Source organism: Pleurodeles waltl, chromosome 2_2 (assembly GCF_031143425.1).
Source record: "Pleurodeles waltl isolate 20211129_DDA chromosome 2_2, aPleWal1.hap1.20221129, whole genome shotgun sequence".
Classification (NCBI taxonomy): Eukaryota; Metazoa; Chordata; class Amphibia; order Caudata; family Salamandridae; genus Pleurodeles; species Pleurodeles waltl.
The window spans coordinates 895,061,286-895,077,537 of NC_090439.1; the positions used below are offsets into that span (position 1 = coordinate 895,061,286).

General features: G+C 42.4%; 1 protein-coding gene across 1 annotated transcript in view; it reads right to left on the reverse strand.

Moving 5' to 3' along the window:
• SLC25A32 (solute carrier family 25 member 32) overlaps positions 1-16,252 on the reverse strand; it is a 121,336-nt gene that overhangs the window by 86,190 nt on the left and 18,894 nt on the right. The window contains exon 2 of the mRNA XM_069220598.1: positions 3,450-3,600. Coding sequence (XP_069076699.1) covers positions 3,450-3,600 — 151 coding nt within the window. The remainder of the gene's footprint in view (positions 1-3,449; positions 3,601-16,252) is intronic.

Below are 16,252 nucleotides of genomic sequence, written 5' to 3' on the forward strand. Positions count from 1 at the left end.
CTGTACTCCACAGCCTACTTGCCATTGGTTTTGGCCATGACTAACAGAATGCAGTTTGGAAGGTCCTTTGTATAGCTGTCATAAACTGCCTAAACTATAATCAATTTAGAAAGAGCATCAACAAATGGTACGCACAGGTACCAACTGGTACTGGGAACATGGAGTGACCTTGTAGGCAGTACATACTGTACAAATGCAGAATTCGGGGTGGGGTTAGAGAGCTATCTTAATGCCAACTTGCCCTGAGTTTGCTTTGGTAGGCACATATCTTACACTCCTCGTTCTCCTTCACCCCCAAGGAAGGAGGAACTTTTCTTTCAAGAATGATTTCGATGAACTTGACCAAAGTCTTGACATCGTGAAAAATCACAAAATGTTAGACTCAGATAAACTGAGGTTCATCCTTGGGTAAAACACACTTGTTGCCTTGCATACACAATGTGCCTGCTTGCAGTTTCTGAATGAATGATACTATTGAGATCCTAGTTGATAAACACAAAGATATTCCAACTGAAAATCAGGTATATTCAGATTTCACAGACTTTTGTTATTTATTGATCTATGTATGGTGGCACCTTTGTTCCTGAGGAATAGTGCCCATATTCTACGTTCGATAGGGACTCTGAAAATATAACAGTATATTAACAGCAGATTAGTTAGGTTCATGAAAGGCAGGTTTGGCACCTTTGCATCTTCACAAGTTTGATGACTGAACTGACAGTATACGGATGGAATTCACATTACGGCCAGTGATGTCATCCCTTTATCGGGCACCAATGCTAACACCCATTTATGCTAGGAGATGGGAAATACCTGTAGACAAGAATTGTATAGTTGGATCGCCAGTATACCAGTCCAGCTGCACTCATGCAAAGCAAGGCCTTGCAATTTTACAAAGAGCAACATGGACATTGAATTGCATTAATCTGAACACTAATTGAAGTGAGGTATAGATTATAAAAAGCACTATGGTAAAAACTAAAGCCCAAGTACTCAATATTATACAGATGAGTGTTTACATCTCCTGGGTCCTCATTATCTGTCCATCTTTGAGGACGTTATAACTTGATTCAACAAATCCACTTTTCTTATCCCAGAGAACTAGCTGCATTGAGGGACATTTTAAAGCCTTAATAATAATAATAATAACCAAAATATACTCAAATCGTCGCTTACCCAATTTAGATGTATGTAAGGGTGTTGAAGATCACTATTTGTTTAATTATAGGAGTGAGGCTCACTGTCATTCTTTATTGAAATGAGCATTTTCACTAAATGGCACTATATGTTATTAAATGGCAGAATTGTGGGTGATGTACTAGGTTAAGTCAATTGGAATGAGAGAGGAATCAGATCTAACACAGATTACATATTATCTTCATAACAAGGACTGCATAGTATTATCTGCCTTAATAAGTTTTCAGGGCTCTAAAGTAACCATAAACCTGACAGCCAATTTTGCCAACTTTTGCTCGTGGATAAACTACACAACAACCCTGTGGCCATCAGATTTGCTGTAAGCAGAATGTCATGAAATCAAACTGCACAGTCCTGCAGCAGCTAACTGCATGGTTATCGAAGGTCTGTGAGAATTTACTAAATCATCACCTAGGTTGGAGGGGGTTCTTGGCTGATTTGTTTTACCAACTGCATGGCTGGATCAAGGACCCTAATTCTTTTTTACATAGATCTGGTATTGGGCCCACTAAAGCAGAATGAAGAATGGCAAAAGATTTTTCAGAAGCACGTTCAGGAATCCGTAATGAAAAGGAACGTGAGGGTATTGTGGTCATATATTGCTATGTCAACAGGGAAGAAGGTAACTAATAACCAATAATCCATACTTATCGAGGATCAGGACTATTATATTTTTACTGGATTATATTAAGTATGTGAGATCAACAAAGTATTAGATGGCCAAAACATAACTGAGCAGACGAAGGTAGACCACATTTATGTGACTAAGATGGGAATAGAAGAAACTACTCTTCTTACAGAGGCACCGAGAGCAGAGGGTCAGGTTGGGATCGCAAGTGCTGCTGGGATCTGGAAGAAAATATTTGTGGTAACATTTAATACCAGTTTAGCTACACAATTAATATCCTCATCTTGGTGAGGAACTTGAGATGGCGAATTTATGAAAAAAAAATGGATCAAGACATGAGGCAGCAAACTATTGTCCAACTGCATTGTTCAATGCTTCTGATACGTTATTTGCCAAAGTAATATTGAAGCTTCAAAAAGAGTGGGCTATTGAAGTGAATCTGATCCCTCTAGAACAACGTGGTTTAGAGACGATCATTCCATCACAGATACTGTTTTGATTTAAGAGCAATAATGGAAAAGCATATGATCAAAAGAATAAAAAGAGGGTGCATGTCAAATTGTCAAATACTCGGAGTGCTTTCAGTATAATGGATTGTCGCACCCCACAGTCTAAATTGAGGGTGTGGAGAATTCCTATTGCGTTACATATTGATAACTGAGTTAGGATCCTGATAGGGTCACAAAATTAAATTTACAACTTAAATACTGGTTTATAACGAACTAGATTCTGGGATAGTTCATATGGTTGTCTTATCAGAGATATGCCTAAATAGTCTATGGCACAATATTGAATAGGCCCATTAACGTTCCCTCTCCGTGGATGTTAAATACTTTCATGAAAGCAAAAAATAATTCTCATATGCAAAATATTATGTAATGAAGAAGGTGATTTGTATTCATTCACAAGAATTGTACAAAAAATGTGTGTCTTTGTTGGGGATCACTTAGTAAGTTAAAATCTAAAGCATCTAAAATCGAGCAGAAATTGGGACTGGAGAACACTGTTCGAGAAAAGTTTTATGTGCTCGATCAGAGGCATGAAAATAAATAGACAAGCATTTGCAATGCAATGGGTCTCTCGTTTGTTCAAGTTGGAGCTATTACCAATGTAAATTCCTAACTGGACTTTTCTTGCCACATAAATTGAAATTGAAAAGTAAAACAGTTGACATAAGCAAGCCAATTCAAAGCGCCACGGCCGCCATGACCGTGAGCGCAAAGGACAGACACAAAAGGAAAAAGAATTTTGCTTGCAGTCAAACGTCTTGGCAAACGTGCAATTATCTATGTTACAGGGTCGATGGCCAAGGAGGTAACAAACTGCCCCAAGGAGGGACAAACCTAAAGCATTTACCAATGATAACAAAGGATTTTTGAAAGGCAAGCCCACAAATGAGTAATAATGATGGGCGTGTGTGGGCGTGGTTAAAAGCCCACAGATAGATTAGAACACAACAAAGCGCTTGCGCACTCAACCTAAAAAGACTGACTTGCGGTTTTTGAAATATTTCTTACTTAACGGTAAAACGAAGGAGTTGCAGAAAACGTAAATATGGAACACAGCAAAATGCATGTTCAATAACCTTGAACAGAAGAAACCATTCGGCAAAGCATGAACTCACAAGAGAAAGTAGAGACCCCAAGAGGCTCCTGCCCCCCACATGTTTGGGGTGACCCCCTGGTAAAGCCCTCGCAGTCCTTCATGCCTCCAGACGGTGGTCATGCAATGCAGAATCCCATTGTACTTTGGCCGCAGTTCCAATCCATCACTGACTACAAAATAAAAAAAAGAAATAAAAAGCTTTAGTGGATGTGGGATCGGAATAACACATCAGTGGCTGCCACCCAAGTCATGGACATGAAATAACAATACAAGTAACCTACACGCAGGGGCACAGCACATGCTACAGATCATGAAAGACATCGACATGATATCAAAGTGGCCAATTTAACACGGCTGCAATTTTTGATGACTGCACAGTACGTATAAGAATGACAAGTGTACATTCGTCTATCTTGACCACATGGTCCATGAACCTTCTCTGGTGCCACTTTTTATGTGTGGTTCTAATTTGGTGCTAGCTGCACAATAGCAGACACACTGCCTTATCCATGTGTTATGCAGACTACAGGCTCATGATATACGTCAGGCATAATATAGGGACGATGTATGTACACGAAAGTGCAATTACCTCCACTATGCTTAGCTGGTCTAGAAAACCTCTTTGAGCATTTTTGGAATCAGTCATTCTTCTTAATCCACAATCTGTCAAACACCATATACTTTATTTACAACAGCTGGTGATGCAGCAAAGTAAAACCACAGCTTTCTGTTGATAAAGCTAAATACTCTGCCACAATAGGTACAATCAGTCATACCAATCCTCCCTCCCTCCCTCACTTCCAAGTGCCCTAGTCGCTCATACACAAGAGTGAGGTGATTTCTCTTCCTCCATTCCATCATGGACCTTGGCACCTGTATCCATGAGAGTGCAACCTATCCCAGAAGTACTCTACTGTACTGGGTAGTGGACCATAAACAATGACAAACATATGTGAGCAGGTGTGGGAATAGTTTCCCTTTGGTGCCCACTCCTCCTTTGCTGAGAAGTGCCAAGCCATGCTTCAATGGTTTTCAGCTAAATTCTGTGAGGAAAGCAACTGCTTAGAGTGAGGCCAATTAGTGCCCAAAGGTTATCCCTTGGTAGCTCTTTGTGGTGCAAATTAGCCCCCAAAACCTCTTACATGGTAGCTCTTTCTGGTGAAACTTAGTGCCCAAACACTTTCCATTGGTAGCTCTTTGTGGTGAATCACTTGGTGTCGCCCACTTAATGCCCTGCGACAAACTGTGGGTTTCCAAATTCCTTTCCATCTTGTGCAAGGTGAAGATGGCCTCTAAAATATGGGAGGCCTCTGAGTATCTGCTCACCAGTGGTGCTATAAGACCTAGTACCTGGCCGTCCAGCTCTTAGGTCCTTTCTGACAATATGGAAGCCCTGGTCTAATTTGGTTGCTCCTCCTTTCAAGGGTGATGACAGGCTCCTGTCACTCATGACGGGCCTGGATGCGCAAAGGCCTCACAAGTTTGTCCCATCGACCATGGCTGTGAGTGCAGCTTGTGACTCACTCAGGAGACCAGCTAAACTCGATAAATATTCAAATGTTCTGCCCTAACACAATTATGGAAATGATCAGCTCCTCTATTAGATGTGCTATTGTGAAAAGAGACACGTTCAGATTTTATATAACCTAGTAACCTAGGGGCTTTTTAACAAATATTCATGATTTTTTTTTTTTTTTTTTTTAAAGTTAGTCCACCTTATATGCTTTGTGGGAAGTTTCGGGTTGTTCTGTCAAGCATGGGCCAAGAAAAAGGGTAGATGGGTCCCAAAACACGTTTTCTTCATGCAATTTCCCAGCCAAACTTTAGACACAGGTACAGCCAAAACAGCTGAACAGAACTACACCTAATCTGGCAGAAAGCTAGATCGTTGCCCAGAAGGGGTCTATTTTGTGATCTGGTGTAAATCTGTACGATATTTTTTGAAAACTGAAGGTCCAGATTTGTAGATATCTTGAGATGCAGGAGTACAACATGAGCTGTAGTTAAAAAGCTATGATGTGATTGGTTGCCTCACATCAACAATGTTTACTAGCCATTTTAGGACTTGGGTATTGAGCTCCAGAGCCCTGAAAAACTAAATAAAAATAGCAAATCAGGGGCAGGGTAGGTATATCCTGACCTCCCAAGTCTTGTGGCCCCAAACATGTGTTTTTTTATTTTGCATAACTGCAGTTAAAAAAACACAAACAGGGCAGGAGCTTTTTTTAAATATAATCCCTCTGGAGTAGGCTAAGCCCCGGGAGTTGGAACCTTTTTTTTTTTTAAATATGGTGCATGCTTGTGCCCCTCTCTTCGAGACACTTTTTGGCCCCAGGATCATCTCCCAGGGCAATCAACCAATATTGCTCCCACCTCAGACAGGAGTACAAACGTCGGCTCCATGCACTCCTATTTATTAAATAAAAAAATAAAATCTGTGAATGCCATAGGTGGAAAAAGGGCACCCAGAAAATTAAAATTGTTGCCTCTGTTGCCACTCATTCAACATTCATTACTCCCTCCCAGCAGTGCTCTATAAAGCACTGCGTGGTCTTCATTTTTAAATAAAGCTGTTGTCATAGTGCCCCAAAAGGGCTAGGAGAATCACCAACAAATTATAAAAGTGTTTTGGTTTTTTTTCCAGGAATACAGCAACCCCAGAAAAGTTTTTTTTTTTTTTTTAAACCCACTAAATCTCCTAGGTCACTGATTGCACAAACCCCAGGAGCGCTTACTCTTTTAAAGCACGCTGATCCGAAGCTGTATGCTTTTCAGCTGAAGTGTGGGGACTCCTTGAGGTTGGCTCCATGCTTACACTTTGTGGCATGAAGAATGTTAAAGAAAGACTTGTTAACCCGTCCCTCTATGATAATTTATTACACATCAGGACTCGTTTTAGGCCAATGAATCTTTTGACCCAGTTGAGACACCTTAGGACGAGATAGCTAATCAATATGTCAATCAATACGTCAATAATGTCATCAATATTTATCACAACAATGCATTTCACTTTAGTCAAAGACATTAATCAACTGCTGACAACACCATGACCTTTCAGTCATGAATAACCACGCCAGTTTAGTAGACTTTTATGAGATTTTATTCCCTTTTGATTACAATTCTAAAAGCAGATTTATTAGTCTCAAAACCAAGAAACACAATAGCATAGTCACGATATGGCAACTCTGATAAGACTTCATCAAGGTAAGAATCATAAACATCAGAACACAGCTCGGCATGAACATAACCTATCTTTAGCAGAGTACCGTCAACACAGCATTGATTCAGTCGTTTGTCTATTTCCGTCAGTTTAGTGAATCCCTCTGAACTAACCTCTAATTAGCATTGGCATGTTGGGCTTCATGCAAAACAATTTAGAACACCAATTTGGAAAACATCTAGCTATGGTCTCTGTCCAAAATAAGCAGTTGGTACCTAGAAAGGAGAAGCAAACAGACAAATCACAATTTCATTGTCATAGTTACCCTCCAAGGTTTGGGTCAGCACTCAAGTTCGGTCTTCATCTTCAGGACATCAGTTGATTCGCCATCAGTCAGGAATTCAGCTCAGGCAGTAAGGGCAAAGGGGCACTTCCCTCATAAGGAGGTAAAGTGTAAATGGGGGAATCGAAGGAAGAGGATGGTTTAAGTAAAACCAATAAGTCATCAAGCAGAGTGACAAAGTTTCTGGATCAAATCAACAGCATTTCCCTAACTAAATCTAAATGGCTCCCTGTGTCATAGGTTTTTATCCCTTTTTCGTTGTACAATCCCCCAAAACTTGATTGGATAAATGCTGCACCCTACTATCTTTAACCAATTAAAAACAGATTGTGTCTAAATCTTTCACCCCACATTAGTTCACAGACAGTTTATTGGTCCATATGATTGACGTCTTCAGAGGTAGCACGTCGGGTATGATTTCATCCTTCTGTAATTCTTTGCACATCTTCTGGTCAGAAGCTCCATTGTCTGTACCGGTTTGGGCGACCTTGTACATTACATTAATCTACACTGTTGCATTTTAGCTGGTACTTTTCTACAAGCAATATGAATTTCATGAGAACGGATCTACTATGGTTACATTCAGCTTCTAGTTTGAAGCAAACAAGAGGTCATGTCCTTTTGCGAGTCAGCACACTGCACGTTAGGAAAAATACATTTAATATGAGAGTCAGGCAGTTAAGCTTCGGCTCATGCTAACTTAAGGCCTAATGATTTATTAGCAAAACTTCAATAACAATCATTAATAATTAGTATAAAACTATCCTCTAACATATAAATTCATCAACATTAGTAATTTTTATTAGTCCCCCGTATACATTGGCGGCCACTCCCCGTGGTCACATTTCAGATGCACGCTTTAGCAAACCTAGTAATATAGTTTCTATGCAGCATTATTGCACACTATTTCATAAAGATCTCATGTTAATATAAATTATAGAAGCTACGCTCTCCCAGACTCATACACACATTTATGGTTGTTTTGAGTAAAAGTGCTTTATTTTGGCTATCTTTGTGACAATAATTACTATGTGATGCCATGTGCCTAATTATAAGAAATACTTTGGAATATTGGATAAATTATTGTGGTGCATTTTGACAAAACAATAGATCTGCTTTATGTAGGTTGATGTGCAGACCCTTGCTAAAGCCAATAAGCCAGCCTTTTATATTTTGGTGTTCTGATGCTTGGACAATGCCAGTAGGTTTGCCTTACCTAAAATTACTCTTCTCTGTATTGTTACTTTACACTATTAAAATCTAAGTAAGTCACTGAAAGAAATCAATGGCTAAAGTGTTGTTATAGTTAGGTGAAAATGTCAGTTAAAACTTAACTTTAACTAGTGAATATTTGAGTTTGAAAAGTTAACTGCAGTAACCATAACTCACACCCTCACCATCCCGTTCTTATGACCTCACATCCTACATCACTCATTGTGAGAAGGTAGCCTCTTTCTAGCCTTGTTACCCCCACTTTTGGCCTGTTTGTGAGTGTATGTCAGGGTGTTTGTCACTGTTTTCACTGTCTCACTGGGATCCTGATAGCCAGGCCTCAGTGCTCATAGTGAAAACACTATGTTTTCAGTATGTTTGTTATGTGTCACTGGGATCCTGCTGGTCAGGACCCCAGTGCTCATAGGTTCGTGGCCTATATGTGTGTGTCACTGGGACCCTGTCACACAGGGCCCCAGTGCTCATAGGTGTGCATGTATATGTTCCCTGTGTGGTGCCTAACTGTCTCACTGAGGCTCTGCTAACCAGAACCTCAGTGGTTATGCTCTCTCATTTATTTCAAATTGTCACTAACAGGCTAGTGACCAATTTTACCAATTTACATTGGCTTACTGGAACACCCTTATAATTCCCTAGTATATGGTACTGAGGTACCCAGGGTATTGGGGTTCCAGGAGATCCCTATGGGCTGCAGCATTTCTTTTGCCACCCATAGGGAGCTCTGACAATTCTTACACAGGCCTGCCACTGCAGCCTGAGTGAAATAACGTCCACGTTATTTCACAGCCAATTTCCACTGCACTTAAGTAACTTATAAGTCACCTATATGTCTAACCTTTACCTGGTAAAGGTTAGGTGCAAAGTTACTTAGTGTGAGGGCACCCTGGCACTAGCCAAGGTGCCCCCACATTGTTCAGAGCCAATTCCCTGAACTTTGTGAGTGCGGGGACACCATTACACGCGTGCACTACATATAGGTCACTACCTATATGTAGCTTCACAATGGTAACTCCGAATATGGCCATGTAACATGTCTATGATCATGGAATTGCCCCCTCTATGCCATCCTGGCATAGTTGGCACAATCCCATGATCCCAGTGGTCTGTAGCACAGACCCTGGTACTGCCAAACTGCCCTTCCTGGGGTTTCAGTGCAGCTGCTGCTGCTGCCAACCCCTCAGACAGGCATCTGCCCTCCTGGGGTCCAGCCAGGCCTGGCCCAGGATGGCAGAACAAAGAACTTCCTCTGAGAGAGGGTGTGACACCCTCTCCCTTTGGAAAATGGTGTGAAGGCAGGGGAGGAGTAGCCTCCCCCAGCCTCTGGAAATGCTTTGTTGGGCACAGAGGTGCCCAATTCTGCATAAGCCAGTCTACACCGGTTCAGGGGACCCCTTAGCCCTGCTCTGGCGCGAAACTGGACAAAGGAAAGGGGAGTGACCACTCCCCTGACCTGCACCTCCCCTGGGAGGTGTCCAGAGCTCCTCCAGTGTGCTCCAGACCTCTGCCATCTTGGAAACAGAGGTGCTGCTGGCACACTGGACTGCTCTGAGTGGCCAGTGCCACCAGGTGACGTCAGAGACTCCTGCTGATAGGCTCCTTCAGGTGTTAGTAGCCTATCCTCTCTCCTAGGTAGCCAAACCCTCTTTTCTGGCTATTTAGGGTCTCTGTCTCTGGGGAAACTTTAGATAACGAATGCAAGAGCTCATCCGAGTTCCTCTGCATCTCCATCTTCACCTTCACCTTCTGATAAGGAATCGACTGCTGACCGCGCTGGAAGCCTGCAAACCTGCAACATAGTAGCAAAGACGACTACTGCAACTATGTAACGCTGATCCTGCCGCCTTCTCGACTGTTTTCCTGCTTGTGCATGCTGTGGGGGTAGTCTGCCTCCTCTCTGCACCAGAAGCTCCGAAGAAATCTCCCGTGGGTCGACGGAATCTTCCCCCTGCAACAGCAGGCACCAAAAAGCTGCATTACCGGTCCCTTGGGTCTCCTCTCAGCACGACGAGCGAGGTCCCTCGAATCCAGCGACTCTGTCCAAGTGACCCCCACAGTCCAGTGACTCTTCAGCCCAAGTTTGGTGGAGGTAAGTCCTTGCCTCACCTCGCTGGGCTGCATTGCTGGGAACCGCGACTTTGCAGCTACTCCGGCCCCTGTGCACTTCCGGCGGAAATCCTTTGTGCACAGCCAAGCCTGGGTCCACGGCACTCTAACCTGCATTGCACGACTTTCTAAGTTGGTCTCCGGCGACGTGGGACTCCTTTGTGCAACTTCGGCGAGCACCGTTTCACGCATCCTCGTAGTGCCTGTTTCTGGCACTTCTCCGGGTGCTACCTGCTTCAGTGAGGGCTCTTTGTCTTGCTCGACGTCCCCTCTCTCTTCAGGTCCAATTTGCGACCTCCTGGGCCCCAGCAGCGTCCAAAAACGCCAAACGCACGATTTGCGACTAGCAAGGCTTGTTGGCGTCCTTCCGGCGGGAAAACACTTCTGCACGACTCTCCAAGGCGAGAGGGATCCGTCCACCAAAGGGGAAGTCTCTAGCCCTTTTCGTTCCTGCAGAAACCTCAGCTTCTTCTGTCCAGTAGAAGCTTCTTTGCACCCGCAGCTGGCATTTCCTGGGCATCTGCCCATCTCCGACTTGCTTGTGACTTTTGGACTTGGTCCCCTTGTTCCACAGGTACCCTAGATTGGAAATCCACAGTTGTTGCATTGCTGGTTTGTGTCTTTCCTGCATTATTCCTCTAACACGACTTCTTTGTCCTTAGGGGAACTTTAGTGCACTTTGCACTCACTTTTCAGGGTCTTGGGGAGGGTTATTTTTCTAACTCTCACTATTTTCTAATAGTCCCAGCGACCCTCTACAAGGTCACATAGGTTTGGGGTCCATTCGTGGTTCGCATTCCACTTTTGGAGTATATGGTTTGTGTTGCCCCTATCCCTATGTTTCCCCATTGCATCCTATTGTAACTATACATTGTTTGCACTGTTTTCTAAGACTATAGTGCATATTTTTGCTATTGTGTATATATATCTTGTGTATATTTCCTATCCTCTCACTGAGGGTACACTCTAAGATACTTTGGCATATTGTCATAAAAATAAAGTACCTTTATTTTTAGTATAACTGTGTATTGTGTTTTCTTATGATATTGTGCATATGACACTAAGTGGTACTGTAGTAGCTTCACACGTCTCCTAGTTCAGCCTAAGCTGCTCTGCTAAGCTACCATTATCTATCAGCCTAAGCTGCTAGACACCCTATACACTAATAAGGGATAACTGGGCCTGGTGCAAGGTGCAAGTACCCCTTGGTACTCACTACAAGCCAGTCCAGCCTCCTACACTCATGACATGTTATATGACATCATTGATACATTTTAAATGACATAATTGAAGACAACAATGTGCATGGTTAGGGCATGAGTTATAGGTGCTTCAGCCAAAAAACTATTTTTTTAAATGAAACAGTCCCATGGATCCACGAAAGGAGGGACAGGGCCTCAGGGGACAGCTCAATATTGGTTTTAGGGGCATTGGGGGGCTCCTTTTGACCCCAGGAACCCCATCCTCCAAGGGCCTAAAATTACATTAAGGGGAAGGAAGTGCACTGTCCGGCGTCCACAGGCCCTGGGGACTCCGTCCTCCACGGCTGATAATTACAAAAAAGAGAAGGGAGGATGTGGCCTCCCTCCTTGAGATGTAGATCAGCCAGGGGGAACTTAACCTACCAAGGATTAGTGCAGCTGCAGTGTCCTAGGGTCCCCATCCATCCCCCTGGACACTACAGTTCCCTGCCAGGGAGAGTGTGTAAACTTCCCACACTCTCTCTGTCAGGGAACACAGCTTCGCTATGCCCAGGCGAGAACAGTGGAAAATACTGCTTCCATCTAGGCTGAAGGAAAGTTATTGAGCTAGCCTCTGCCAGGATCACCATGGGTGCTGGCTGGGGAGCAGGCAGGAGCTGTGGGGGTCATTGGGGTTATCACTGCAACCCCCCAACGATTTGACCACATGTAAGTGCCAAAGTAGCCAGCTTAAAAGACACAGTATGTCTCCAGAGTCTTGACTGTTATTTTGGTATTTTGAGCCTACAACAAAGCCAGTAGGTCTGCCTTACTTAAAATGACATTTTATATTACATGACACAACCAGTCATGTATGGCAGCGGGGAGTTAGGAGAAGGCCTGGCCGCTCTCTCCAGGGCAAAGAACCTCAACTTTGCTTCTGCCAGGACGGGAGCAGTGAAAGATGCTGCTTTGAACCAGAAGTAGCAAAGTTATTGAGCCAGCTTCTGCCAGCACCACAATGAATCCTGGCTGGGGAGCCGGCAGGGGCCAGAGGAGCACAGGAGCTCTCCTCGCAGCTCCCAATGATTTGACCACATGTTGGTGCCCCAGGTGGGCACCCACTTTTAACAAAAATGCGGTTTCCTGCCGGCACCCGGTATGGGAACTGGTGGGGAGTTAACATGGACCAGAGAGCTGCCCGCCACTTTTAATACAAATTGTTGGCTCCCACCGGCACCTTGTATGGGTGCTGGTGGGGAGCCAACAGGGACTGCGGCCGCTAGCAGGAGCCCCTATTTTAAAAAGAAAAAAAAAGTGTTGGTACCCTAAGGCACCCAAAAATTACAACAAAAGACTAAAAAATAATAATAAATGAGCAGCAGGAGACGCTCACTTATTATTCACTGCTCCAGCAAGGAGCACCCCATAATGCTGTTTAAAATAATTGTATTTCTTCCTGGTGATGCCCATAAAAAGAGGCAGGGACACCACAAACCATGTTTTAATGTTGTTGGGGTCTGAAGGGAGTTCAGCTGCCCCCGCTAACTCCCCCACCAACATTATAAAGCACAGTACGTCTCCTGTGTCAATGATTTTATGAACACAGGCCAGCTTACCATTTTTTCTAAAGCACACTGAGCTGGAGATGCATGCTCTTCAGCTGGAGTGCAGGACCCTCATAGTTGGTTTTACGGCTGCACTTTGTGGCCTTAAAGAGGTTAAAAAAAAAGACTCAAGCATGTTTTTTTTTTTTTAAACAAATGCTTTATAAACAACCTGAGACATTAACTATTATTAAACATTGCAATGTGTGAATTTATGAAATATACATTTTGAGTTATTGGTGAGTTTTTGACAAAGCCAATAGGTCTGCTTTATCTGACCTTTTGATAAGGCCAATAGGCCCAGCCACTAGTATTTTGAGCCACTGACAAATCCAGTTGGCTTGCTTTACTGTATTGTTACATGACATAGGCAGCCATAGACTGCTTTACTGTATTGTTACAGGACATGGAGGCAGGGGGACGGGCGCAGGGCCTGCCCACAGACCCTGCATCCAATACTCCACCGTGCATGGCTAAAGTCTGCAAACCTTGCAGTGCAATGTTACATACCTCAGATATTATGTCACTTATGACATGTTCTATGACATCATTGGTATATTTACTTTGGGGCACACGTTATAGTTACTTGAGATAACTGTAACTGGTGAATTTCAGCAGTTTTGTTCCATTAAAGTAATATCTTTTAACTGGCGTTTTCACCTAACTAGAACCTTTAACCTTTTTCATATCGAACATATATATTATATATACACACACACACGCTTGTGTGAATGTGTAATCATTGTGCCAGCGTCCTATGGGGTTTGTGGATTTTAAATAATGTATTAACCTACACTTTTTGCCAATTTTCTATCTGAAATCAAATGATACTGGGCATATCCTTTGACCATATGCTGGACACATAGCATATCTGTCAAGTCACCCACATTTGGTCGATGTTACCCTCTTTTTACTCGTAATCACCCACCTAACAAACAAAATGCCTCTATAAAAACTTTAATGGGGTCATCTGAAAAATCTGCCTCCTAGCCACTGAGACAAAAGGTGGTGGGTCACCAGTCACAGTGCATGAGAACTCTTCTCTGTCCAGATGGGGATTAATATTTCAGAAACAGCCAAGTCCTGATCCTTGGTATTCGGGATAGCATACTACAAAACGATGTGCAAAAAAAAACTCCCAAACATTGGCAAAGCTAATAGGTTTTGCCTTTGTTTTTTCTTTTGCATTCTACCTTACTAACAGAATTATAAACATTAGAAAAAAGTTATAATGATTTGTTCTAAATTTGATAAATCATTAATATTTGTTTATGTTGTGATGTAGAACAAATTAATATTCTAGGTATCCAAACTCGTAACTTGTACCTTATCTAATATTGCACTGTATTTGAGTTTAGTAATGTATAGTTAGTAAAGTGTCAATGCACCTGCTACACCATTCAAATCATTTCCTTTTTAACTGCATGGTAACCACAATCGTGACTGCCTGTTTAGTAGTAAAATATAGCAATGTTTAGTGTTTAGAGGAGATATGACAACTTTTGGCCCCGGTGTCACTGCACCTGCTGCACAATTCAAATCATGCCCTTAATGCCTGCGAGATAACTATACATGTGACTGTCTATTTAGAAGTAAAATTTAGTAATAATTTGTGTTTAGTGGGGTTCCTAGAGCTTTTGGGCATGGTGCCACTGCACCTGCTCCACTATTCAAATCATGACCCTAATGCCTGCAAGGTAACTGCACTTATGACAGACTATTGCTAAATTTAACTATTAAACAGGCAGTGTTTAGCGGGGTTCTGACACCTTGGGGCACTGGTGCCAGTGGTCCTGCTGCACCACTAAAACCACGACCCTAATGCTTGAAAGATAACTTTACTTATGACTGCGTGTTTAGCAGTAACATATTGCAATATTTGGTGCTTAGAGGAGTTATGACAACTTTTGGCTCCAGTGCCACTGCACCTGCTGCACCATTCAAGTCATGACCCTAGTGCCTGCAAGATAACTGCACTTGTGACTGCCTTTTACTAAGTCACTGAGAGAATAACAATTTGAAATAAAAGTTGCTCAATTATACAAATGACTTGACTTTTCTTTAGAAATGAGTGAGTGGTAATTTAAGAAATGAACAGACAAATAATTTTAATATTTACAACTGTTATTCATCAGAAATGTAATTCTTAAGTAAAAAAAACAACAACAAAAAATTAGTATGCCCACGTGTTGCTTGCTTTACATCTGCACTCCATTGCAAGATGGCTGACATGTTTACACACATTTCCACACGAATTGACTTGCGTTCAATAATCTTTTCGCATATAAACAATAACAAATAACAAAAACGGAAGGTGTACTTCGGCCACACTCCACGTGACGGCAAAAGCAGAAAAGAAAGCAGAACAGAAGAGCAGGCAGGGACCTGCAGGTCATTAAAAAGAATGTAAGTTGGGGGGGACATTTGAATGACCAAACGGGAAGTTCAGGTAAGTAAAGGGGGAAGAAGGGGCGGGTTCTAAGTCCCTTTTAAGAACTTTTTTTTTAGTAACATAAGACTTCGCAAGCACAACACAAGCGTTGTGCAGGCGAATCCTAATGATTAATCTAAAAGTTACATTATGAGTTAGTTTTTTATTTATGTTGTTATGCCTAGAGTGTTAAGTCGTGTATTGTATCACCATGGTGCCATGCCGCTGTGAGTTCTGGACAGCATAGTTCTGTCAGATCCAGCCTCCATTCTGCTAGGCTGGAGATGGCAGACAGAGACATGGAGTGCTGGTATCTGGTTCTGAATAAACTCAATGTTATTTCAGGACTCGAGTCTCTTCCTCTTTTCCTGGAAGATATTACAGTTGAATGGTTTTTATGATAGTTGTTTTTTTGTGTAACAGCGTACACTGGTTTGATGCATAGAGTATTTTTTAAAGGGCAATCTCCCCACAGCAGATTTATGGTTAGTTGAAATTAAACAATTATCACAACTCTGGGTGCGTTTTATTAACTTCTGTGGCGTGATGGTGCAAACCAAAACTGACTGGTGTAATGATTTAACATCAGTTGTGTGGGCTAGTAAGATGAAAATGAAGACCGACGAATGCTGTTACTCTACTCCTGCTTTTTCGTGATGACTGAGAAAATATAATGTGCTTTTCAGAAACACTCTTTTCTGTCTGTACAAGAGTTGGCAATAGTGCTGTTCTCAACCAATCCTTCTAGCTTACTGCGGGGCCAA